The sequence below is a fragment of the Brachyhypopomus gauderio genome, chromosome 17 (genome assembly GCF_052324685.1).
Source record: "Brachyhypopomus gauderio isolate BG-103 chromosome 17, BGAUD_0.2, whole genome shotgun sequence".
In the NCBI taxonomy this organism is placed as follows: Eukaryota; Metazoa; Chordata; class Actinopteri; order Gymnotiformes; family Hypopomidae; genus Brachyhypopomus; species Brachyhypopomus gauderio.
Window position 1 is genome coordinate 17,691,799 of NC_135227.1, and position 27,641 is coordinate 17,719,439.

Genomic DNA, 27,641 nt, shown 5'->3' on the forward strand with positions numbered 1-27,641 from the left:
TTGGTGGGAATCCTGCTAAATCCTGCAATAAAAAAATACTGCAATATTGTTTAAACAACCAAATCTACCACTGAGCACAAAGGGCAGGAAATAATTTGCTTCATGAATATGGGGCCTGGTTTATCTGCCACAACAGAAGTAAGGTTAAGGTTAATTGGTTAGGGTATTTATACGCTTATATACATTTATACTATATTTATACATATTATGAGCATACAAAATTACAACCAATATTAACAGGCACCAGAATTTATAGCTTGTTAAATTAAAATTCTAATTTATTTGTATCACCAATCAGTTTTATAGACATCAGCCCTACAAAGAATCCAGGATGTACATCTTACTGGTCAAACCAAAGGTAACAGTCCATGTTCGCTAGAGTCAGAACCCTGGAGAAGAACCATGACTCAAACTGGGCCTCATGTTCTTTCAAATCGGACTGACACCGCACGGCACATACAGACACATCCATACAGACCATTTTCATATTGCTAGCAGGTGGCACAGTTGACTGAGGTGTTAATCTAGCTTGCATGTCATCAACATCAGCAAGGACAGGAAAGATCTCATCACATTTCAACACATCAACCTGAAGAGAAGAAACCGCAGACATGAAGAAGTAGGCTACTGAAGGTCAGGAATCAGCCGAGCAGGTCCCGCATGTTTGATGGCAGATGGCACAGAGCTTAAAAGACCATGCAAGAGCAGAGAGTCCTGAAGGCTGTGTGCAACCAGCAGTCAGAAATACACGCAAGCAGTTTTTTAATTGTTATTTTTAGTGTGGTAGTATAATCCTATCCAAACATGTTTCTGGGTCATATTTTATTAAAGGCTTACATTGATAAAAATTATCTTTGCTACAGAATTCCAAAGTGAATCCACTGGCTATAGCTACAACTCAAATTCAAATAATTCAAATTCGGCGCTCTATCAGATCTAAAACCCACAGATAGCTCCTCGTTAGTGGCATGCCAAGGGCTCGGGGAATGAAGGAGAGAGCGGAGTGTGAACCCCTCCCTCCTGACACAGAGACGGCTTCAATCATGTCGCTCTTTATGCAGGGATGTCGTTTTTCAAACATTTACCCTCTAATTATGAATTTGCTGTTGCTGTTCTAGCAAATCTAGAATGTTTTTTATGTCAACATCTTTTAAAAACGCGCAACGCTACAGATGTTCCGCGGCACCTCAACCTTCTATTTTAAAATATTTTAACTGATTACTTTTCAGCGTGAAAACTATAAATAAGGGGAGGGTAAAAAGTGTTGCCTAGCAACAAAACGAGAAGGAAAGGTGCCTTTTCTTGATGTGGGGAGAGAGATATCCCAAGGCTAGCACATGTTACCAGCACATTTAAGGACAATGCTAAGGACACAAAGAACTTCACCACTCAGAATTCCAGAAACGGCACCAGAGAGGACGGCTGGTGCCAATCTTCACTTACGCGCCCACCCCGACTGTGCGGGGGGTGTTTCGGTACCCCACAGGCTCCAGGAGCAGCACCACCAGCAGCACCGATTTGGAGATTTGGACCATCCTGCGGCCCTAAGCTCAGGGCTTATAAGGGGCCCTCCTACCTGAACTCAGTGTAAGAATAAACATCCCCACCGACCAAAAATAGGGCAGGGTGGGTTGGTATGTGTGTGCAAGCAACATCGCAAATTCTCGCTTTTAGTTTCGCTATGACACATCTGAGACGAGGGGGAGACAAGGGGGAGACAAGGGGGAGACGAGGGGGAGACGAGGGGGAGACGAGGGGGTCCTTTGTTAACTCGCAGGGCCATAAGACAGGTGCATAGTGATCGTATAGGGCCCGCCGGATCTGGCCGCCAGAACATCCCCTCTTAGCCCAAGACTCCCGTCAGCTGTGGCCACGGCTTTAGAGTAAGCACATGGTTATTCTCCATTCACAACTGACAGGGCGTAAAGATATAAATACATAAATCGGTACATGGTACACACTTGGGGCTGTGTGTCTAAAGGTTCTGGTGAGTCAGACACCAGTGGCTATACTGAGTGCCAACATGACGTGCCTAAACTCAGTATCAAGTGTTGGATCACTACTCACTCATAACGAAGAAGAGCAGGCCTGGGGAGAAGAGAAGGAAGGAGCCTGGATTAAAAAAATAAACGACAGCACATCATGGCGGTATAGTGTCTTCACAACGCATGGAGCACCAACACCTTCACTTCATGAATGTGACCAGGTATTTTTTTATATATATATACGGATCAGCTCTGAAACCACAGCTATAGGTCAACTGACGATCAAGAAAGCCCATGTGTTTACTCCGAGGTTGTGGCCAAAATTCAGCTGTCTTGGGTGTGGGCTAAGAGCAGATGTTTGGTCAAAGAAGGCACAAGAGGTCTGAGTTTAAAATAAGCACAAGATTCCCCATGCTCCTCCATCTCTCCTCCACCACCTAACACCACCCAACACCACCCAACACCACCCAACACCGCCCAACACCGCCCAACACCGCCCAACACCGCCCAACACCACCCAACACCGCCCAACACCGCCCAACACCGCCCAACACCGCCCAACACCGCCCAACACCACCCAACACCGCCCAACACCGCCCAACACCACCCAACACCACCCAACACCACCCAACACCACCCAACACCACCCAACACCACCCAACACCACCCAACACCACCCAACACCGCTGTCTTCCCTCAGTAGCCCCGTTTTCCTTCAGCGTTTGGAAGGAGACGTAAACAGGAGAAAGTACGCTGACGACGTTGTTGTTTTTTTTTGTTTAGTCTGTGACACGAGCGAGGAGAAATGTTCGCTGCACAGGAACAGTGTGTGATCTGGCCAGCGTCCACACACACCTCCTCACTGAACCACCCACACACACCTCCTCACTAAACCACCCATACACACACCTCCTCACTAAACCACCCACACACACACCTCCTCACTAAACCACCCACACACACACCTCCTCACTAAACCACCCATACACACACCTCCTCACTAAACCACCCATACACACACCTCCTCACTAAACCACCCACACACACACCTCCTCACTAAACCTCCTCACTAAACCACCCACACACACCTCCTCACTAAACCACCCACACCAACGCACCTGCTACAGAAAACCAACCTTCACCCAACACCCAGTTGACCGTTTACTAGTTCAAAAAGAGACACAGAGACTTAAAATCCATTTGACATAATATATGGGAGATTGAAATGTCCAATAAAATTAGCAAATAGGAAATGTAGTGAACATTTGCAACTGCTTTGCTTAAAAAAAAAAATAAAAAAAATAAAAAATAAATAAAAAACATAAATATATAAAACACTCAAGAATAGCTAGGCAAAGCGGGTATTGCTTTGTATTTTTGTACATGACGAAATACAATCGCAGAGACATGGCTTCTCCAACGTGGCGACATCGCATTTCTAAATGAAACCGATTTCTCTTGCCAGTTTGTAATCCAATCCAATCCAAGCGTCTGACCGACATCCAAGCGGCTACTGTATTTCAACCTCGTCGCGCAGTTAAAGCCGCACAACGGAAGAACACGCAGGCCGCTGGAGTTCCCTCTGGGCCCGACGCCACGGGACGGCCAACGCGGAGGCGGCTCTCCTGGTGTGACCGCGCCCTGCTGAACTGATCAGTTTAATGTGGCACTGTCACGATAATAGGAGACTGTCACTCTCCTAGTTCACGTGGGCCTGTTCGGGTATTTCCTGATGATGGCATTTCCCTATTTGCATTGCCATCTGCTGATGTGATGTGCCACTACTATGATTGTCACTCTTTGTAACATAAAATCATTAAAAATGGAGAGAAGCATCAATACTAAATGTCATCAGACACGGAGGATGACAAGCATGTGTATCACACACACACACACACACACACACACACACACACACACACACACACACACACACACACACACACACACACACACACACACACACACACACACACACACACAACCTTCTTAGGTTTAGACTAAAAAACGGTTCGGAAAACACATTTTATTCACGAAAAAAGCCACGTGGTCACCGATGTATTTCCTCGCAAGCAGGATGCCACACAATCAGACCTGAATTTCAGTTGTGGAGAACAGCAAACAGGCACACCCAGCAAACCAACCGCTAACGTGCACCAGCGTTCGACTAGTTTGCGTATGTGTACCAAATGGGAGGGGGTGCGGTGAACATGAGATCGATATTGCAAGCGAAACTCAATCCTTAGCAGAATTAGGTTAGTTAATTGCCGAGTGACTACAGATTGCCTTTCTAACACAATAAACACGAACGAGTTTGGCACGCGTGACGTCGTGGGGAGGGTGAGAACGGAGTGACTTCATCCTCCACCGTAAATACAAACAAAGAAGCGGAGAGATGATTAATAAAGGAGAAGAAAAGGTGTCAGGGCTGGGAGGAAGACTACAGGGTTAGAGGCGTAGCGGGCCGATTCCACGAAGGTCTCCAGGAACAATGAGCTGCTCTGGTCCAGTGTTCCTGCGGCCTTTAAATAGATGGAGATACAAAAGAGGAACAACAAGGCCCAGGTGCAAGCAGTCAATGATGATCGAGTGTGTGTGTGTGTGTGTGTGTGTGTGTGTGTGTGTGTGTGTGTGTGTCAAATTTGAAGTACCCCTCGGGTGTGGTGCCTGGTCCACTGTGAGAGTATACCACTAATGAGTCAGTAGATTTATAAACAGCATTTTCACAAGTCACTATCAGAGGTAAATTTAAACCAAAAGAGTCGACTTCTGTAGTACCGACGCTGCTTTGACATTTACGCTGAAAGACTAAAAGAAGAGCAGGATGTCCAGCCTGCGTTGCAACACACCTACTTCACTAGCCTGCTGTTCTACACGAACCACGAAGCCGTGAACACAAGACCCGTGTCTTTCACTGGGTGGTTCGCCTCTTCGTCATCTGGATTCGCCCCCCAAGCAAAGCAACAGCTGTCCAGGACAGCATCGCCATGTCTGCGCGCACACGCACACACGTTCATGGTTACCAGAAAACACGTATCGTTTGACTGGCGTCGTTTTGGTTACCATGCTTTGCTTGTTGCCTGGCTACAAGGAAACTGCAGAAAACAGACACCGGGTTGAGTTATATTCAACAAGTCAGTGTGTTGTGTGTGAGTATGAGAGAATTGAAAAGAAGAAACGAAAGAAAAGAATGAGAGAAAGAAAGGAGAGTGAGAAAGACAGAGAGAGAGAGAGAGAGTGAGAGAGAGAGAGAGAGAGAGAGAGAGAGAGAGAGAGAGAGCGAGAGCATTCATGGTCAGTCCACCATAGCCTGCACGTCAACTTCACGTCTCAGCAGAGATTAGAAACCTTTTCACATGAAGACAGAGGGAGGTTCAGGCCCAGTGAGGGCGGTTGAGGCCCAGTGAGGGCGGTTCAGGCCCAGTGAAGGCGGTTCAGGCCCAGTGAAGGAACACTTCCAGCTTTCAGCCCTCTCTTAAAAGAATGAGACGCCATTTGCTTCGAACAAACTCTAATCTTCTTCTTAGATGACGCTAATATGACATCAGCAAGAAATCTGAAAAAGAGATAAATGAAATGGACTTATCGCTGACTCAAAAGCCTTGACAAAAATCTTACGATGGGGTGTCTGTCTACTGCAATAGTCTTACGATGGGGTGCCTAATGCAGTAGCTTTTCTGAAGATCTGAGACAGAATACAATGTCCTGTGAGTTTGAAGACAATGCCCAATAATATTGTACATAAGAATTTTGCTGGTCCACTGGGTGATATTCCTGGAAGATCCCCCCCCCCCCCAGATAAACATGAGAGGGAAGGAACTGGGTAAAGCAATGCTAAAGCCACCATAGGCCTTTTGGATTAAAACAGACAAACACACACAGCTTGCAACCCAAGGCAGCAAAAAAACCCACTGAATAATAATCAAGTCTACACTGATACTTCTCTAACTAAATGAGAGTTCTTAAAATGAAGGAGAAGCTAAATCCCTTTGGCGTCCATAGCCTGCCTGTAGGGAGCGGTCCAGTCAGGGACATAATGGGGAGATTATCATTTAATCTGGCAATACAGTTTTAATCTAGGTAAGCTTGGAGGGAAAAATATCACAGAGCTTTGGGATCAACCAGGAGACACACTGAAACGGGTAATATCAGACATCTACGCACACCTCAGAGCTTTCTGAACACTGGTCCAGCCGTTACGAACCGTTTATTACAAAATACAAAACATCAGAGTCAAGCGTTTAAATCCAGCCATTAACAGCTAGTTTTAATACAGCCGCAACATCAACAACAAACAGCAACAAACGATGATGAACGCTGCTGGCTTGTTTTGGTCAGCATGGACAACACAAACGGAGACGTTTCTCCATCCACTCCTGTGAAAGGGGACCTGAGTGAAGTCACCTAAAGCTTCAACACGGACGTCTTGTACAGATTCAGCTGTAGAAAACGCTGTACCTGCAGGAGAGAGGCGCGCATACATTAGAGGAGCTCTGAGTCATCTGTGCTGTTTGCGTCCTGAGCCGCTGAACACCGATGGCGAGAACAATTAATTGGTTGCAGTTTGACTGTAGAACAAGCATTTGTTCCAGTAGTGGCTCCTGGTTCTGAAATTGAGGTGAGCGATGTAAGACCTTCTAGATCCTTCAGCCTTCAAACAAACCAAGGGCAGGGCGAGGGGGTCAAGGGCAGGGCGAGGGGGTCAAGGGCAGGGCGAGGGGGTCAAGGGCAAGGCGAGGAGAGAAGAGAACGCCACACACGCCAACAACACTGCTAGCTTGAGCACCTCGTGAGTTGGCACATTTGATTACAAGGTCACTGGTGATCACTGCGTTGCGTTAGGTCTTTGAGTAAGGGAACAGCGTTCTTTCCAAAACCACAATGGTAAACGGTAAACATGTCTGACAACTAAACGAACACACACTTACTTGAAGAAACAGAGGCGTTAACGATTAACAGAATGTAATGTGTTTACTTTTTCAAATTTAATATGGACTCCAAAGCCACAAAAGAGCTTAAAAAAAACGAGAAATACTCGTCGTCCTGTGGATTTCTTTTTTCACTCTGCTGTCAGCAGATAAACCTCAGCAATTAAGAGGAGCAAAATCAAGTGTGTTTACCCAAGACTGACGATTCTGCAACCTGTCATTTGCTAAATCGTTGCAGCGAGAGCAGGTCAAAAACCCTGACACACACACACACACACACACACCCCGATGCCCATGGCTGCCAGAGCCTCAGCACTGTGGTCACATGACTCTCTTTCCTTTTCCTCTTTCTCCTTCCTCCTTGCGCACTCTCTTCTTCTGTTTCTGAGGCAACTAAGGAAATATGATGCAACGCAACTTCTATAAATGACATAACCGTTCATTCAGAGGCGGATACAGCGGGTACGACGGGGCAACACAAGTACAACTAGACGTGATCCCCAACTTGCTTTCAGACACACGTCGCGGTGCCACGCTCCCTTTCGTCTCAGGCTCGCGCACGAGGCCACGTGCGGGCACATTCCTCCGTCAAGCCAGCGATTCAGTGTGCTCGAGTTTCACGGTTCACAGATATCCCAAACCCTTCTGCCTAAACCTGCTCTTCAACGTGCTATGCTAAGTTCACTTACATCTTTCCCCCCCTTGACACCCTACACTATCCAGACCTAAATGCTGACTAATAGCTCAGGGTTCCTCTGTGATGAATAAGCCAATCTCTTAAAGACTGCAGCCACAGAGACCCAAGAGAGAGGCACGATGACTGCTTGGAGAATCCTGGATATGGAGAGGTATGGAATAAGGCCCGTGTTCAGGTGCACAACACAACCAAGGAATTACACACACTCACCTTTGACTACAATTACATTATGGCACAAACGCAAACAGTATCTAGGAACTAAATGAGTGTCTTGACAAACTGAAGCAAGCTGTATTTGAAGAACAGAATAGTGTGTGATAGATCATTTCTCCTCCCTTTACCCCAAATCAGGCTTTCTGAGAGCATCAACATTTCTGCCAAACCAGAGGAGACTGTGCACGTGCCTTAAGTTACAGAAATTACAGTGTTACAGACCCGCTGGGACATAACTGCTAATAAACAGACCAGCAACATGTCAACTGCATTACATCCATACTGAGTTAGTTACTAACTGTACAACCACATCTTATATTAATCAGCCCAAGCAACAGGTTAACAGCCTTCATGTACTGGGGCCTGTGTGTGTGTGTGTTCACCACTTACCTGCACATGTCGGCGAAGGCCACAAAATTGAGCTTCTTCGTTTTCTTCTCGCTGAGCCAGTAGCCCACACGGCGGCCCCGCAGGAACGTCTGCATCTCCCCCGCGAACAGCCCGAGTCTTCAGCCCAGCCCCCGGTGCCGACGACACGGCTCGACCCACCGAGCTCCCCGGCGCCCACAACAGGAAACCGTGTTCTCACAAACGCCTAAAACGCCACCGCAGGAGACGGGCGCTTATCCGCAGCCGCTCCGTGTGGCAGGCGGCTCAGTCCAACGACAACGAGCGTAGCCGGCGTGCTAGCGACCCACCCAGCTCAACCTAGCCGGCTACAACATCCCTCACTCCGCTGCTGCTCCGCGACTGGGCCGCTCGGTTCGCTAGCCGCTTAGCTAGCTGGTTAGCGGGCTGGGGGGCCCGTCCGTTCTCCACATTTCTCGGGGGGGGGTGGTGGTGGTAAAACAGGCCCGGTGAACGCGGAGATGAACTATATTCGGTCCGGTCGGGGCTGAGATGGCGGAGTGAAGAGCTAAAGAGCGATCACACCCTCCGACCGCGCTCGCTCGAGTCAGAGTGCCAGCGCTTTCTCCCCGAACATGACTCCGGTTAGCGGGCTTTGCGGGTGGCTCTCGCGCAGCAACACTGCCACCTACTGGTGAGTTGAGGACATTCGCGGCCACGGCGCGTAGGTGGCGCTATTGTACTGTAGGTACATTTTTTTTGACGTTTGGTCGTGTTAAATTGGGTCACGTGGCAGGGAAATCCTGAATTTGGAAATCCTATATTTTGTGGGAAAGAAATTTTCGAGATACAAAAAAAAACTATTGTAAAATATGTAGTTCTGTTTGCAATCAAACTCCAAATTTAAATCGGACATTGACATCTTGGAAAAAATGTATATAGAAAAGTTATTTATAATATGCTCTCAATTATCTTAATAGAAATAACTTTCTACAAAAATTTAATTGCAGCTCATCACTGAATTTATACTATAAGACTACTGAAAAATTCAAAAACTTTTTCAAATTATAATATATTAATAAATGTGAAAAATGTTGATATATATGTGTGTGCGTGTGTGTTAGTACAAGTGTTTACAATTCCCTCGGGTTTGCACAAACAAAACAGCTATATTTCCAGCTGTACAGTCAGCACACCGATGTTTATTGCTTTCGTTTCTACGTCTGACATTTCACTCAAGCATAGGATATATGTTTTCACAAAGATAAAAATACAAAATCTTGGGGGTTTTTTTCTACACACAAGACAACACATTCAGAAAACACACTGTACAACATAAAAATATAGGATTTCCACCACGTTTGTAGCTATCTGTACAACTGTTTAAAAAATGTATTTACAGACACGGAATGCATTTTCGGATTGAACTTGAATGAAGTGTTTAAAAAAACAAAAGTGCTTTTTATTGTGTCATGTGATCACAGTCTGCCCCTCTTCTCCGCGCTGCTCAGCGTCTTGCAGCAGGGCTGGCTAAAAGACTCAAGATGGAGGAGAGACAATGGAGCTTCTCCTTCACTAGTTCTGGTAACTTCTCATTCTCCTTATACCTAAGGGAAACAGGCAGTCATGAGCAGGCATGAACAGAAGTCCTTCATTATTTTTCTTCCTTTTCTTTGAAGTGTTGTACCTGGTGACGTGTCCTTCAGGTGAAGTAAACGTGATGCAGGAAACTCCTGCCTGGACCATGAGCTGCGATCCGTCATTAAACTGAACCCAAACTTCTCCACTCGTGAGCTAAAATACAAATACACGCAAGATGAGTAGTGATGTATGTTGGAAAAGCAAAGCATTTTTCATACAATTTACACGTCATGTTAAGAGAAAAAATTACCAGCACATCATTATACAGCAGATGGAACCTGGACGGAAAGTGGAGCGTTAATCTTTTACCTGAGAGGCCCAGCCAATGTTGGGCACAAAAATGGACTTGAGAACTTTCCCTGAATTGAGGACACATCCCTCTTTGGCTGACTGTGGAGAGCTGCCTTTAGCCAAACTGGCTGATGTGAAATCAGACCCATTGTATGAAATCATCTACAACAAGAACAAAAGAAATTACACTGCAGTCAGTCATATCAAATGATACAAGTCAGTTACAAAATGTGTGAAAAAGTACGTTGTGTATTTGTGTATTTTATATCAGTCATCAGACTGTGCACTAGAGACAGATCACTAAATGAAATGCATGCGTGGTGATGGAGGACGTCCATATTGGGGCATGAAGAAGATGGGGTTGCTTACAGATGGGGTGATGTGGGGAGACTGGGACGGACTCAGGCACACCTGAGCTACCTCGGCAGGGGCCGCAGGACAGCGGTCAGAGGCAGGCTGGGCTACACTGAACTGGGAGGCGGGGTTAGCCGGCCTCCTGACAGAAACGGAACAAACCAAACAGCAAAAGTGAGACTACAGGAGGGGTGTTGTGGTCCATGAACCACGAACCATGCATGAACCAAACGGAATGTAGTTATGAGAATGCTCAGTGCAGGTATCGCTTTTTTTTTTACATATCAGACTTTGAAGATTTGGGGTTTTTCTTTCTTACGAGATGCAAATAAGATGCAAAATAAAATGTTGAAAAAAGGCAGTAAACACAACCCGAGCCTAAAGGGCTGAGCACAAGTGTATTCTGCTGCTGCTGCTGCTTAAGGGTCTTTCTACATACACCTCACATCTATTTATTCCTCATCTGACTTATCAAATCCATGTTCTATTATCGTTAGGACTTAAAAAAAATCTAGATGATCACATTTTGATAATCACGTTAAAACATTAATCGGTTTAATATTAGATTAATTATTAGACAATTAGATGAATGAGTGGTGAGTCAGTCAGTGCTACCTGCCAATGGTGATGGGGAAGTAAGACGTAGACCCAGCACTGCACTGCTCCTCAGCCCTGATGGCAGCCTCTAAAGACAAACACATCCGGTGGCCCTAAAACCACACACACACGATGGACAATTAGGAAACCAATACCAAACTTTACTAGCAATCTACTGGAAAGAGAGAGAGAGAGAGAGAGAGAGAGACAAAAAACAATTGCAAATAAAGTCCTGAAGTTGATTGTATGAAGATTGAAGCAGAAGAATGACTGTCACTGAAGTACACGTAATCACACAGAAGCACCACGTATGAGACGAGCACACGTAATCATGCAGTATGGCTGAAGAGTCAAGACTCCTGCTTTAACGGGTCACGTGGTGGGCGGTACCGCAGTACCTCATCAGACAGCTCCATGTAGAGCTGGCACTGGGGGCTCAGACTGCCCCGACCCACGTCCCCCTTCACCGTGTACGACTTCCCGCTCTGCTCCACCACACGCACCTGATCACTCGTCTTGTGGGTCTTTGCACCTAAACCAGGAGGACAAATTACGACTGAACGGGCGAACATGCCTCGGTGCTTAATTATTGATCACATCAGAGCAATAACATCATCTCTTCATCTCCTTCCATGTGACGGTGTTATTCTGCCTTCCTTGGTTTATTTACTACAACTACAATTATAGACTAGCAGCTCCAGCAGAAAGATCTATGTGGACTAAGGGACTAAGTAAGGACTATTTACATGCTACATTATCTCAAATCAAACTATATGCTGAAAGCAGCTGGGTTCCCAATCACGAGATTATAAATTGAGACTTTAAAACGGTACCCACCATCGTAGAAACACACTTCTAGGTCTGCATTAGGAGAGTTCTCCATCAACATGCACTTGGCAAACTGGGTATACAGCGTAACTTTGGGAGTCTTGGACTTCACCAGTTGGACAAACTTGGTGGCATACTGATACTTCTTCCAGTATTTCTCTAAGGGAGAAAAAATAATGACTGCATAAATAATTTTCATATTAATAAGTTCCGATATGAGATGTTAAAATGCAATACAACTGCAATCAAGTCACAGAAATGCACCTGGCAAATCTTCATAGCCACATATGAAAATGTCTTCTGGGGGAGAAGGTGGATGATCCAGCACAGGGAACCCTTTACCATCATTGGGTTGGTACACGGTCACCTGAACAGACAACACTCAACTCAGATTGTATCTAACCATTTTTGTCACAACTGTATTTAATCAATATGACTTTTGGATCTTGTTGTGGAGATCTTTAGACACTGAGGAATGGAACGAATGAACCAGTGAAATGTTGTCCACTTACCATTGAGCCATCGCAGGATATCCTGAGAACTTCTTTGACCCTCTCCTGGGTTCCCTGGCCCCTCAGCAGCTCCATACACACCTCTCCCGTGTCCAGGATACTGACCTGGAGAGGAGACCAATTACAATATCACAATCCCACTGACCAATCATTTATTCAAGCAACTCACATGGTGTCTGCCGAAGCCAAATTCACAAAAGCTTTCAAAGGAGTCCTGCTAAACCATGTCAGGGTTCACGTTAGCTGCAACAGAGAGAAGCAGGAGCAGGACCAGTGAAGTATCCCCACTCACCACAGCATTTCTGGTCTTCTGCCTGATCGGCTTCAGTCGGGTGGCACAAAGCGCAGGAAACGGACTCTTCTTCGCCTTCCCGCCGTGCGATTGGCTCTTGGCCATGGGATCGGCCCGCCCATCCAAGCATCCCTGAGAGGCGGGGAGGCGGGCCGTTCCAGGCCCCTCCCCCTGGCAGGCTCCTGGGTTGTTCTGTGAGGCAGAGGGGTGGTATGGGGGGACAGGGTCGCCATTGGTTCCCCTCAGCACCAGTCTGTCGCTGCAGGAAGGCAGAGGCCCCACCGCCTCCCGCCCAGAATGGAAACTCCCGCTACTGCTGTGGGTGCTCACATCTGCAGGCCTCTTGAAAGACCCTTCAATTTAAAAACAAGGTCAATATTGCTAAGTGCTTCATTCGTGTTGTACATGTGTTCTTCTAAATACCAGTATTAGTCAAATTAGCACATTTGCATGTTTTAAACAGAACAAAATATATAAATAAGCATTTTCAAGCTTAGATAATACCCTTTTAAACAGATAAAACATGTTTTATTTAAATATTTGATCTAAGAAGAGTAAAGTACCATCGGTGCTGAACCATGGCTGTGACTCGGACTCTGCCACGTGTAATCTGATTGGATGGACAGGAGTGAAGGCCGATGCACAGCTTAAAGGGAAAGAGACAGTATTAGAAGTGAAATAGCCATATTCTGTGCTACGGTACAAAGTATAGCATAAGGGTTTTGTACCTGTTGTGCGCCATCATTTTAATGGTAAGTTTCAGTAATTAAAAACTTAAAATGTATGTAACAATAAATTACTACCATCATTTATCTTTTTTAATTACTTTTATTAATTATTAGCCATTTCAGAATGTATTATTAGTACTTTTAGTGCTATTCTGTTATTAAATTTTTTTATTTAAATAAACTTCTCATCTGTTTTACAACATGCTGGTTGGATATTTGTCTGTAAAATGTACTGCCTACATAAAAATGATCTTTTCATTCAGGTAGAAATGTGTACAAAATATTCCTGCATTCTCTTCCATTCCAGAATAATGTTTTCATTTTCAAGCTGACGTCTAAACTGAATGCTTCCATGTTCTTTACTCATTAAAAACGTTCTTACTTTGCAGGCTGCTTGACGGGCGGTGAGGGGAGTCTCCTGTTGTCGGCGTAATCATGCGGTGCATCCTGGTAACTGGAAACCGATGGGAAAACCCGTCCGGATCCTGGAAGCACCTCCTCCGAGTGGCATCTCTCCATTTCCGCCTCCTGCCTGGTATGGCTCCATCTGGCACCAGACCGATCCGAAGAGTGCGCCCGCCTCAGGTAGCGGGAATGTGGCCTTCCGCCGTCCCCGTCACTGCCTGGCGGATTCGGCTGCCCCGTCAGGAAGCTCGAGCTGGTAGAGTGCTGTGATTGGCTGGGCAGTGGCACCATGCGGTTGGGTAAGGCCTGGCCAATCACCTCCCTGGTTTTCCTCTGGAGTCGGCTACTGCAGTTGGTGGTGACGTTCGACGCCGTTGATATCGTTGCAATCCCACTGTCTATGGAGCCCCCGTCGCTAGCCCCAGAGTCTTTGCTCATGGTGGGTCCGTTGTGGGTCATGAAGGGGTGGTCCAGCACTGCGGAGAGGCTCGGCCTGAGAGCGGGGTTCTTTTGCAGCAGCTGCCGTATCAAGTCCTGCGCCTCAGGGGACACGTGAGTGGGCATTTGGTACTCTCCCATCACCACTTTGCTGAGCGTCTGCTTGACCGTGTGCGTGTCGAACGGCGGCCTGCCCGTCAGGAAGGCGTAGAACATGCAGCCCAGAGACCAGACGTCGGACTCCAGGCCGTGGGCGCTGCGCGTCGCCACCTCGGGGGAGATGTAGTTGGGTGTGCCACACATGGTGAAGTGCTTCTCACTGGGCAGCCTGAGTTGTGTGGCCAAGCCAAAGTCTGCGATCTTAATGTTCATGTTACTGGTGAGCAGTAGGTTGGCCAGAGTCAGGTCTCGGTGCATAATGCCATGGGTGTGCAGATACAACATCCCCTTCACTATCTGGTGCATGAAGTGTCTCACTATTGTAAGAGATTCAGAGACCAATAGACAATCAATCAATCCATCAATCAGTTCAAACATCAGAACACTATAAATGAGAGGTTAATTTAGTCTCCAAAACTAGGGTATCATTATTGTACAGTATTATTTAGAAACAGTTTAGCTTAAGCTTCTAATTAAACTACTTTACCCTATAACAGTTGAGGAAAAATAAGAAAAAAATACCTTCTTCTTCAGTGAAAGGTTTCTTCCTATCTTTCAGAAAGCGGCTCATTTCTCCATTATGGCACATCTCCAGAACCAGGTACACATAATTACTGTCCTCAAAGTAATTGTATAGCTTGAACAAAGAAAAACACAAGATTAAGAAATCCACCATTATTTAGTAAAATGCTATATAAAAACTGTAAGAATGTTAAAAATATGAACAGCCTACACATTTCAAAACATATCATTGGCACAGCCAAGGAGAGTTCCACAAAAGCAAGTGTAACTCACCTCCAGTATGGACGGGTGTTTTAACCGACACTGGATCTCAACCTCATTAATGACACGTTGAACCATGCCAGCTTTGTGCATTGCTTTCTTATCAATCTGCAGGACAACGGACAGACAAACCTCATAATTACAGTACATGAAAGCACAAAACCACAGCCGTCGCATCAGGGCGGACCAGCCATCTGCTCCATCAATCAACTGACACTAAAACCAAAGGACACTCTCTTACCATTTTGATGGCCACCTCCAACCCTGTGTTTACAGATTTTGCTCTGTAAACACACGCAAAGGATCCTTTACCAAGCAAGGTGAGAACTTTGAAGTCCTGAAACCAAATTATACAGAACTCAGTGAGACACCAGACATGATGTACACCACAAGAACCTTTAAACAACAAAATAATAAAAAACACACCATTCTCTTCACCACAAGTCCTGAACGTGAACGTTTTCTTTACCTCAATACTAAGATTCCCAGTCGCTGTCAAAATCCTGTCATGTTCTGCGTGCCCCCCTCTGCCATTTAAACTCACAAGTAAGGACTGAATAACGTCAAACATCTTTTGTTTTAATCCAACACGAATATGAAGCTATATCGTGCAGCACGACGACTGATGTGACCGGTGCTGAGATGTAAACGCATGTGTGGCTCGATTCATAGCGTCCGTGGTTACCTGCACCTGACACCCACACACACACACACACACACACACACACACACACACACACACACACACACAGACCCCAGGCCCATTATCGCGGCGTTAGTCCCGCTCATTTACGCACACCTGACGCCTCCCTCGGTCTCCAGGCAACAGTTCGTTAAACGTCCCAGACTGCCAGGCTACGGCCTCCAGGGAGAGGGGCGGGAAACGGCGCGGAGGCTTCATTGAGTCGCGTGCGTGCTCAGGGGACCGTTTACCTCGCGCGCGCGCACTTTAACTCGAGTCGCGCGCGCTTTACCGCTGATCAGAACGGCGCTTAATAACTCGGCGAGTGGACAAACTAGCATGGCTAAGATGCTAACTGGCTAAGTAAATTCGCTAACGCTGGCTAGCCACGAGCGAAGTGTGGGTAATAGACTTGGCTAACCAGCCAAGAGCTTAACACTAACCTGACAATTAAAAAAAACTATTTGCCCAAATTAAAGTAACAAATGACCTGGAAAAAGACATAAACGATGTTCAGCTAGCATCCGTTAGCTTAGCTTAGCTGGCTAACCCAAGTTTCCGCGCAACTTCACTTACCTCAATTTTGTCACCGATCGACACGCTCATCTTCACTTTGCATAACTTCTTCAATCCAAAGGTCGTCAAACGCGATACAAATCCTTGTTTATTTCATGAAACGTGCGACTCCTCGTCGCCTGTGCCGCTTGAAAACACATTTAAACGTCGTAACTCTTGTTCCCCTCCAAAATATTTTCTTTTCCTCCATTTTGAAAAGTCCGCCCGTTACTTTCTCGATGACGTGGGCTGACCTCACCATGGCAACCGCCAATGGCGGGTCGGGCGCGCGCGAGCGCTGCTGCTGCTCTTAAACGGAAGTGAAAACCTTTTGACGCGTTCTATCAGGCGTCTGGCTGAAACAGCGCACGCGTGGAAATGTTAGGATATGAGAGTAGATTTATTTATTTATTTTTGTGTCTTTTTGCAGTATAATCACCATGTGGTCTACAAAAGCCTTGATCACACGTTGGTCAAAGATGTTTTTACTAGATGCCATCGTCAAATCTCATGACCGCACAGGGGGGAAATGTATGAATAAAAGAATAAATAGCTCGTTACATTGTACTTTTAAATGACAAGTTGGAGCTGGAAGCATTGTCACCAACACTGGGACTGAACCCTTATATACATATCTACTGACTGAAATTCAAATTACTAAAATAATATTTACAGGTCCTCAAACGAGACATCCTTTTGAAAGTCATGTATTAATACAAATATATACTCTATATATTTATATATTTATATGTATAATTGCATACATATTTACTCACTTTTATTCAACCATTACTCATTTCCCCCCAAACAAGCTACAATTCGCCACAACACAACCAGTGCTTTGGACTGCTTGGTATATGATTTTTACATCATTTTAAAGAATGCAATATGCTGTTGAGAGTGGCAACATTGTTTAAACTGCTAGGCTACAACTAACTTACATGACTATCATGGGTGTCTAACCCGGACCTAAATTTCACATAAAGCTGTAACATTCAAAGGATAGTTGACTCCAAACTGTCAAAAGTACAACAGAAGACCAATGTGAGAGCAGACGTAAACAAACAGATGTGCAGATACAGTAGTGCACACAGAGAGACTGGAACTGACTGCAGGTCAGAGTCAGTTATGAGGGTCAGATGGTGGTTTGAGGCTGACTAACAGTAATGGCTGGATATGCAGATGCTCAGTCCACGTCCATCTCTCCAGGGTTCTTTGTGTGCTGGCTGCCTTTGCCATCAGTTCCTTGCCCTGCTCCTGGGCCATTGTGAGCCCCAGTGTCCTCTGCTGGTTCTTCAACTTTGGGTTTGGGTCGGTTCACCACAGGACTGCAAACCTCCTCTAAATCCTGCAAATGAAGCAAGTGCAGAGGCATTTCACTCGAGGAAAACCGACACACAAGCACAACACACAACCACGACACACAACCGTTCACATGAGTCCTCCGGCATGAATTCTGCCGTTTGCACAGTTCGACTTACTCGCACTTTCTGAAGGATCTCTGCCACTTTTACAGCTGGATCCTGAGCGATGGTGAGTTTACTCTGGGCGTTCATCTTGGAGTTCATCCAGTTCATGATCTCATTCACACTCTTCTCCACAGTGCTCATCTCCTCTGCATTCAAATGTTGGTAGCGCTCATCCTGAGAGCCAAAATGCAATCCAGTGTCATGTGACCAAACAGCTTGCACACACATAAATCACATTAGCTAGTTTATCAATATTTATTTAAACATCACTTTAAGTAGATGGGAATATAAACTCAAATGTTCAAATATTCTATTACCATAAAAAGACACTGACCCAATAAAGGATGAACATGGTGCTTCAGGGAACACAAGAAACTAAACAAGACCCACTGAGCAGGATATGGATGATGAAAATACTTAACACTGAGAATAATCAGGCCAGTCCCGGCAGTGCAATGATCTCCAGAAAAACCATTAAAAGTCTTTAAATGGAGATGTTAAACCAGTCCCTAAGGACTCACACTATAATAGTCATTTGCAAAATACAGTAGACCATGGCTTTTAAATTCTAAATCAGATTCTCGTAATATTGCAAGGCATACACACACACACACAATATATGACAATATGACATATTATATTCATTCATACTACCAGATATACATTTGAGGTTAAAGCTGCACCAGTGATCATCGTCTGATCTTAGCTGTTTACCTTCTGCTTGAATGCCTCCACCACTTTCAGGAAGATCTGTATCTTCTTGCCCAGCTCATCAAAAGCTCGTGGCCTTTCTTCCTGCTCCCTAAACCTCTCCTCGATCGGGTCACCAAACCTCTACAGAATCCGAAGGAAACAAAGTCATCCCAAAAAAGCAAGAGGAGGAGGAAGAAGAGGTTTCAATATGCAGTTTAGATCTCATAAGCTAGATGCGCATTTATTCTGCCTGCCAACATATATGATTCCACCACAAAATGAATTCAGAGTAATCCAAGATCATGTAAAGATGTTATTTTTTGATATGGTATAGTATAAACAAAAACACATGGCTTCAGAGAAACGTGTCTGATTCATTCATTCGTGTGATTAAATAAAGGACTGCCTATGCAGTAAGGACACCTACTCTGAGCTCTGTCAGCTTATCTAAATAGACTTGTTTTTCTTGGTCTTCACCCTCCTCATACAGCCAGTTCTCTGTGTCCTCAAGCATGAGAGTAAGTCTGCTACTGTCCTGCACAGTAACACACACACACACACACACACACACACACACACACACACACACACACACACACACACACACACACACACACACACACACACACACACACACACACACACACACACACATACACACACACAACATTAAGATGGCCATGCTCTTTCATAATGTGCAAATGTGCATGCATGTAAATTCCTCTCATATTAAAATTTTTTTATAAATGTATAAGTTAGTGTGACAGAGTCAGCAGACAGGACGCAGGACGTGATTGGTCAGAGAGCCACTCTATGATGACGAAGGCGCTCTCCTCACTTCCTCTGTGATGTAGTTCTCGTAGATGCCACACAGCTTGTTCCTCAGGTCGTACACGTACTCCTCCACAGCGTTCTTCGCATCGTTCCTCTCCTTCTCCAGCTTGTCCTGGACTATCATCTTCCTCTGAATGGAGAAATGTTCATTATTGTCACATGTAATGTCCCATGTGACGAAATCACTGACGCCTGCTGTAATGTAAACAGCAACGCTCGTCACAGGTGACATAGCCAAGAGGGAACGAGACTGCTAGATATTTTTGCACTGTTTACTGATTATTCTTGTTTTGAGTAATGTTAATCCTTTCTTTACATTTCTCTACAGTCCAAGGGCTCTCACTGACAGACAAGGGATTCAACATAGTAAAAACGAGATGGAAGATACTAAAGGCAGAAAGCTCATAAGCTCAATACCCAGAGGTGGGTTGCCTTCCCACTTTGACGCAACATCCACTAATATCTATTCCCTGAGGTGTGAGCTAAGCTCAGCCATGGGTATATAGGACAAATGCTAAGACCTTCAATTGGTTGGCAAAGTGGAGTGAGATGCTTTGGCCAAACAGTGCCATCACATGTCTACTCCAGAGTTTACCATCTCACAGCATGGGAGGTTTTATGATAAGGCCTGCTTTAGCGAAACCAAACTGTGCAAAAACTGATTGTAACTCACCTCCTCTTCCACCAGGCTGTTGAGTTGCTCTCTGTCCACCTGTCTGGTTGTGCATGTCAAGATGGGCAGATCCACACTCTTCACCTTCATCTTGGGCTTGCTGCCACCCGCTGCCTGGTCCTGCTTTTCAGAGCACCCGCCCTCCTTCAAGAAACCAAGAAGATAATGGCACCAACAGGCACATGCAGAACTAACAAAGACTTGCCTCTCGTGATGTCATTAATCAGAGTACATGATGTCATTAATCAGAGTACATGATGTCATTAATCAGAGTTCATGATGTCAGTAAACAGTTTGTGATGTCATTAATCAGAGTTCGTGATGTCATTAATCAGAGTTCATGAGGTCAGTAAACAAAGACTTCATAATGTCAGTAAACAGACTTCATGATGTCAGTAAACAGACTTCATGATGTCAGTAAACAGACTTCATGATGTCAGTAAACTGAGAATTCATAATGTCAGTAAACAGAGTACATGATGTCAGTAAACAGAGAGTACATGATGTCAGTAAACAGACTTCATGATGTCAGAAAACAGAGAATTCATAATGTCAGTACAGATAGAATTCATGATGTCAGTAAACAGAGTTCATGGTGTCAGTAAACAGAGAGTTCCAGTTATAGAGAGTCACTGCAGATTTTTGATAGCCCAATACACCTCAGTCAGGTAAACAAATGCTACAGAGCTCAATCACCTCAAGCTCCAGTGGGTTGGGCAATAGGAACAAATGTATAAGGTCTTGATGTGGTTAACACATGGACAAGGCACTGAGTTAAAAACACATGTTACATGTGTAAGCTGTACCTTATTAGAACTGTGGGCTTTTCCCTCTTCATTGGGTTGCTCACACTGGCCTTCCTGGTCTACCTGCATTTTTGTCTAAAATGCAAAGAAAACACCTCGTCAATGCTGGTATCTAAGCCTGGGCATAAACAGCTCTATGCACTGAATGCATTTCCTGCACACATTCATTTCACAACTCAAAAGAAAACTTTTACAACGCTTATTATTTTGGAGCTAATATTTATATAAGAGATAAATGCTGCAAAACTGTATATGGTACGGTTTACTGGTACTTTTGTGTGCCATATGTTCTAAATCAGTTTAGATTCACTATAAAACGAAGTATTGCCCCTGCAGTTATAGTGGGAAGTGGGAGGTGTAGTAGGAGGTGTAGTAGGAGGTGGTGTCTCCACCTGGTCCTCTGGCCTGCCCTCGTTCAGGATGGTGGGGTCCATCTCCATCTGCACCTCCTCCGCTTCACCCTTCTGCTTTTCAATCATACAGGCGCTGGACACACTGAAGATGCCGTGCATGTTCACACGCACTTTCACCTTGACCTTTGAACTGTCCCCGTCTGGCTGCGGCACAACGTTCTGGACGGTGAACGTTCCTGAAAGGCAGATGGGGGAACATGTTAAGTGCAGAAGGGCTTTTGTTTTTGTTTGACTATAATAATAAATGAATAGAGGAATAAAACAGGAAGAAGATGAGATTAGGTTGAAACATGAGCATTTCGTTAATACCGATCTTTCCTAGAGGGGAAAGGGCAGATGAGGTCACACGAGTCTAGTTCACGGCTGAAGACCTCTAGCACTGGAGGGGATACAGACAATAGTTAGATGTGATTCTCACCTATTTTGATGTCTGGGAAAGGTAAATCTTGTGGAGTGCTGTAGAATGCTTCCAGGTCAAAGGGCTCTTTCTTGTGGAAGGTTATGACTTTAGAGAAGGGAGATGCGTGGTTCTTGTTGTACACTTCACATTCACTATCAAAAGGAAAACCATTGGGAAGCAGTGTTGGGTGTGAACTGTTAGAATCCTGTTCCTTCCTGTCACATGACATACGGCACACATGAAGAAGCATCTTCGTTCAGCTTCACATGCGGCTTGCCTATGTATGTGACCTCATGAGCCACAGCACAGAGTTTCAGTATAGTTGTACTAACTGTTAAGATCATAATACCCAAACGTGCATATCGTCACACCATGACAATAAAGATTTAAAAACATTTAATAACGGATGTAACATTTGCCATTTGAAAAGAGCAGTCAGGATGAAAAATCTCTTACCCAGCACCCTCATCTGCGGGAGACCTCCAGCGAAGGGTGATCGGAAAGGGAACAACATCTGTGATGGAGAACTCACGAACCTTGAATGCCGGGGACAAGATAGCACACTATACACACGAGCACACACACACGCGCACACACACACACACACACACACACAAAGATGAAAAAAAGATGAAAAAGTGCTGAAATCATATTTATTCATGACACCTAAATATGCTACATTAGCACATAAAAGACATGTTCAAAAACACTGCGGAGAGAGAGAGGAGTGCAGGGTGAGTGGGTGGTGACTGGAGGGCCTGCTGGGGGGGGGCTCTACCTGGAGGGCACATCCCCGGGCCACCGCCTCGTCGGCGTTCAGCGTGGTGCTGACATCTTTATAGAAGAACCTGGAGATCCTCTCCTTGATGGCCGGGATCCTCGTCGCTCCCCCGACGACTTCAACAGCACAGACGTCGTCCCTGCTTAGTTCTGCCACAGGGAGCAAAGCGGTTACTCACGTGAAGCGAACCGGTTACTCACGTGAAGCACCGAGACGTGTGCACTGCGCCGAGCGTTTCCTCGTACTTGATTGGTTCATGACTGCTTGCAGTGGTGCCTCCACTCTCATGAGCAAGGGGGCGCACATGTCCTCAAACTGACTCCTGTGAAGGAACAGTGACATGAAGATCACAACATAAATCAACTATTATTATTATTATAACCATCTTCATATTTCCAGCATCTATTGTCCAGTGGTGGTCACGTAAACGATAATTGGGAGCCCCTCACCGATTCATCTTCCCCGAGACGTCGATGTCGTTCATGAAGCACTCGATGTTAAGCGGCAACTCCGAGGAGTTAGCGCTCATGAGCTTCTTCAGCTTCTCACACTCCTGGTGGAGCCTGAGCAGAGCGCGAGGGTTCTCCCTCACGTTCAGCCTGTAGCGGCTCTTAAAGTCTTCGCAGAAGTACTCCACCAGCACCGCGTCAAAGTTACGCCCGCCTATGTACGGGTCAAAGGACGTGGCCAGCACCTGTGGGAAAGAAGAGTTCCTTGTACAGGCGGGTATGAATATATTTTTAAAAAGTGATTAAAAATGAATAAAGACGGTGACCTTCAGTTTTCCCTTGTTGAAGGAGACTATTGAGACTTGGTAGGACGAGTGGCCGAGGTCCACAAACACCACATTACGAGGCTTCTCCTCCGGGTTTGGCAAGTCCTGCTTATAGATGCCATAGGCTAAGGCCACTGAAAGAAGAAGAAGACATAGCATGTGTCTTCATCTCTGAGATTTCTGCAGAGGAGCATTACTGCAAGGCATTCTGGGATTTTATTAAGACACAATCTTAACAAAAGACAAATCTGCTTTTCAGACGTTCGTTATGGAGATTCATTGTGAGATTCAGTCTGAGGGAACAGCCGATGTCTGTGGAAAGTCATAACATTTCCATGCAAGGCTCAGTTTAATCCATGTCAATAGGGAACGCCAGCAAGAGCTAATATTGCTGTCTGTGGTGCTAAAAATGACTGCTGAGAAAACATGATCTCAGTATTAGAGTGCGCTGTTCTGTACTGAATATCCATGTGGCCAAATTCGTCCGGAACCACATGGAGCTCTGCGATTTTCACAATGCAGAGAACACGGACATGATCATGGCACCGAGGCCTAAAACACACTTCAGATATAAAGACAGGAATACACAGAACACATGTTCATGCACTATTCAGAAACTATGAATTTGTTCTTTTAGCAACTACACTTGCTACATATCCCACGCACGTTGCTCTCACGAATAACAACAGAAGAAACAACAAAACTGCGTGACAGAAGGCATGAGGGTTTGTGGAGGATTTTGATGATATGTGAGTGGACTGAGAATTAACACTTGGAAAAAAAATCATACATTAAACTGTTTTTAAGAAGACTGTAACGTAAATGAAGAAACAAAAACGGGCTAACATAAAATGGAAATTGGGAGAAAAAACAGACCCCTAACTAGATAATTACATGCAGCATCTGTCGTAGGGGCATCTGTTTAGGCATACAGGTTGTCAAGGTTGCACAAAGCTCACAAAGGCTCCCAGTAACGATAAAACGAATGCAGGACCTTGGACAGCACCTAGTCATTATAGCAATTAAAGTAACCAAATGGTGCCATTCAACTAATGAGTAGTATTGACAGCAATCAAAAATTCTTGTATTTTCTTATACACATAGTTAAATAAAGGTAACTTAAGTGTGCCATGAATCATGTATTTGCCACAGCAGTGAATACACAGAAAACACGGGTTCATGCTTCTTCTGTCAGACCTGCTGTGGTATCATTAATCAGTTTCAAGCAGTTCAGGCCAGCGATCTGAGAGGCATCCATCAGAGATCTTCTCTGTGCATCAGTAAAGAAGCTGGGAACCTTCACACAAAGACAGAGAGAGACATTCACAAAGAGAAAAAGGGCCAATGACCGCTGTGCAAAAATCCATACAAAATGCCCTCAAGAGTAGTTTCTGTTCATGTTGAGGGAAAAGAAAAGCAACCGTCTGCCCACTCACAGAAATCACACAGTCCACCACGGGTTTCTTCAAAGCACTCTCAGAAGTCTCTTTCAGCTTGGTGAGCAACATGGCAGTCACCTGCTCAATAGTGAACACCTTGTCCTCCTCCAGGTAACGAACCTATAAAGAGAAATGATCAGGACCTTTGTGTTTTATTACATTTTCACACCTCTAACTAGGTTAGCATTTTTATAAAAGATTTAAAGCTGTTTAAATGACATTTAATGTTTAATGAATCATAACTGAGGGCTTTTTTTGCATACAGTACAGCAGTGCAGCTGTGTCATTAGTATGCGAGGTCGTTGACCCTCACCTTCAGTCCTGCGCTCCCATTGGTCAGTTTGTGAAGGTTGTAAGGCAACTTGGCTTTCTCACTTTGAATAAAAGGATCATCATACATGCGCCCGTGGAATATCTTAAAGCCATGAAGTGTGTTTTTAAAGTTCGTTATGATCTGCAGAGAGAAATTCTTTTGTTTAGTTCGTTGGACCCTCCTATTACCAATTTAGCAAGTATATTTTTGTACTAACCCAGTTCACAAATATGCCTCTATTACAGTAGTATTGGGCATTCAGAAGGCATTAGTATGGGAATAATAAGATCTGTATATGAGCATAAACATGGACCATTTAGCTGTACTGAGGATTGGAACAGGAAACTCTACTAGGACATGCATACTAGTAAAATGTTGGACATAACAAACTCGTTTTTTTTTCTTAATCTGTACCTGACTCTTAGCAGCATTCCCAATGGTTCGGTTTTTAGGGCCCAGAGAAATACATGCTCTGTGGAAGAAATTGATTAATTTAGTGTTTAGGATGTAGGAGTCGCTGTATCATCCATGCACCGTCCTGCACTGTCCAAGTCGCACAACGTCCCACAAACAAGGCACGGCCGCAAGACAGCGCCCCAAACACCAACGTCTGTTTGGATTTACAATAACACAGGACCGAGTAAAAGCTTATGATCTATCTTTACACGCTAGAAATGCCATTTGGTGTAAATATATATAGGGATGACTAAAGAACAACCACTTTTCTGAGGTAGAGACATAATCATCTTAACAAATAAACTCGTAAACAAAAAAATTGTACCAAATAAAACAATTACACAACCGTCCCATAGATATTACAGAATAATATCAGTACATCAAGAAACATGATTCAGACAGAGCCGGAGTGGCTAATCGGGAGATTCGGGAAGATTCCCGATGGGCCGGCTCATGTCAATCTCTAGTTTGGGCCGATTGGGAGGGAAAAATAATTTTGGGCCGGATTTGGACATGAAACTCCCGGGCTGAAAAAGTGTCCCACTCCGGCCCTGGATTCAGACATCATGGGGGAAGGGCCCGGTGGCTTAGCTGGAACGATTATGGGTTTTCCTGAACCTCATGATGCTATAAACGTTTCAGATGTTGTGGAGATGCGGTTACACCGATGAGAGCCTCGGTACGGAATTTTATATAGACTTATATAGGTACAGGATTTAATGTTGCTGTATTGATACAGTGTTTTCCGTGTCCGGGATTCTTCACCGTTAGCGTGCTTCGGGCTTCTCCATGTCAGAGAAGAAATTGGAATAGGAGTCACCGTCTTGCGTCCAATGTCAAAGTAGCAGCCGGTTATAGCGAACCACAACCATACACACACGACACACCCGCACGTAACACGTACGACACGTGTGTGTGTGTGTCATCCCGCATCTTCACGTCAATCCCACCGGATCCTGCGAGCAAAATGTTTTAAGCGACTGAAATCCATGTGGGACTCTTACGTGGCGTTGAAGGCTTTAAGACACCTAGTTCGACTTGTCTGGCTATATTTCCACCTTAAAGAAAAGTTACACCAATTGCAGGAATGGTGCCTGAATTGTTTAATGTCAAGTAGCATCTCATGTTCCTACAATTACAAAATAACTAAACCATAGAGCCCCTGCAAAAGACAGACAGGTACCACCGGGGTAACATGGGTTGAAACCTGGTCAGTGTGTACCAATGTCCCAGGCTTTGGACATATGTTTGGGTACACTGTGGAAAACACCTTGTAAATGTAGCTGGAACAGCTTGTCGACAGAAGTGTCCCGTAAAACAAAAAGAAAGTCCCAATATAGAGCAAAACGCTCTTGTAGACTGGAGGATCAAATATGCAGGTAGAATCGGGTGCATCGCCAGCCCGGGATCTGCACACATTGCGTAACAAAATACAGCATCGTCTTACAGTGATGACAACGACATACTTACGGGGTGCATCTGTCACTGTATTCATTTGCAATGGTTTCAATGCCGCCGCTCCTGGCCACAGCGATGTAACAGTTCTGAAAGCCCACATCAAATCCTACCACGGACATGTTGGAGAGTGAAGTTACACGGTGCAGCCGCAGTGAGAATGACACACCACCCCTAATCTAAAATGTGTGACTGCAGCGTTACTTCTACCGCGCGCAAATTAACCGTGCTAGGTATTTGTCAGCTATGATGTAAGGCAAGCTTTTAATAGCCAACTCTTTCTGAGTAATCCTTGTAGAGGACGGATTTACTGCATTCTTTCAGCCTTCACTTATATTGTCAACCGGCAAAATCGACACCCCTGCGCAATTGTCAAGAGACTGGGAGAGCCGTGAACACCGCCTCCCGCGTGTTGTAATTGGTTAGTGAGCGCAGAAAACACGCACGATTGGTGCAGCACCCCAGATAAGGAGGAAAAATCTAGAACCTCGCAAGAGAGCCTGGCAAACTACGTCACTAGGTATGACCGAGCAACTGAGCGACCAATGAGAGATGCAGGTAAACTGGCATTCGGTCAACCAATAAACCAATAAAATCTATAAATATATAAATTAACAGTCGTAGTAGTAGTACTATTGATGATGATGATGATGATGATGACGACAACAATACAATTATTATTATTATTATTATTATTA

The 27,641-nt window shown here is 45.0% G+C and overlaps 3 protein-coding genes across 4 annotated transcripts in view; all 3 read right to left on the reverse strand.

Annotated features, from left to right (window-relative positions):
- The window catches only part of itpk1b (inositol-tetrakisphosphate 1-kinase b), a 28,651-nt gene extending 19,819 nt beyond the window's left edge, over positions 1-8,832 (reverse strand). Inside the window, exon 1 of the mRNA XM_076977966.1 lies at positions 8,214-8,832. Within this exon, the coding sequence (XP_076834081.1) occupies positions 8,214-8,308 (95 nt within the window). The 5' untranslated portion in view covers positions 8,309-8,832. The remainder of the gene's footprint in view (positions 1-8,213) is intronic.
- A 511-nt stretch (positions 8,833-9,343) lies between these two features.
- On the reverse strand, positions 9,344-16,705 carry plk4 (polo-like kinase 4 (Drosophila)). Of its 2 annotated transcripts, none has more exons than XM_076978775.1 (16): positions 16,458-16,705; positions 15,441-15,536; positions 15,212-15,307; positions 14,939-15,053; positions 13,797-14,733; positions 13,250-13,332; positions 12,687-13,039; positions 12,395-12,499; positions 12,147-12,249; positions 11,892-12,041; positions 11,453-11,586; positions 11,073-11,167; positions 10,473-10,599; positions 10,122-10,265; positions 9,859-9,965; positions 9,344-9,778 (listed from the first exon to the last, which is right to left on the reverse strand). In XM_076978775.1, exons 1-16 carry the CDS (start codon positions 16,485-16,487, stop codon positions 9,679-9,681), a joined length of 2,775 nt encoding a protein of 924 aa, XP_076834890.1. In that variant the 5' UTR covers positions 16,488-16,705; the 3' UTR covers positions 9,344-9,678. The 2 variants fall into 2 exon arrangements, with proteins under 2 accessions (XP_076834890.1, XP_076834889.1); XM_076978774.1 differs by lacking the exon at positions 16,458-16,705 and adding an exon at positions 15,669-16,072.
- Positions 16,706-16,817: 112 nt separating this feature from the next.
- hspa4l (heat shock protein 4 like) lies at positions 16,818-27,393 on the reverse strand. The gene is made up of 19 exons (XM_076978709.1): positions 26,959-27,393; positions 25,447-25,504; positions 25,033-25,173; positions 24,717-24,839; positions 24,478-24,577; positions 23,281-23,414; positions 22,955-23,199; positions 22,751-22,827; positions 22,503-22,654; positions 22,181-22,287; positions 21,743-21,876; positions 21,304-21,500; positions 20,912-20,986; positions 20,106-20,249; positions 19,437-19,562; positions 19,026-19,133; positions 18,620-18,739; positions 17,918-18,079; positions 16,818-17,784 (listed from the first exon to the last, which is right to left on the reverse strand). The coding sequence occupies exons 1-19, from the start codon at positions 27,063-27,065 to the stop codon at positions 17,623-17,625; spliced, it is 2,472 nt and encodes an 823-aa protein (XP_076834824.1). The 5' UTR covers positions 27,066-27,393; the 3' UTR covers positions 16,818-17,622.
- Positions 27,394-27,641: the final 248 nt, after the last annotated feature.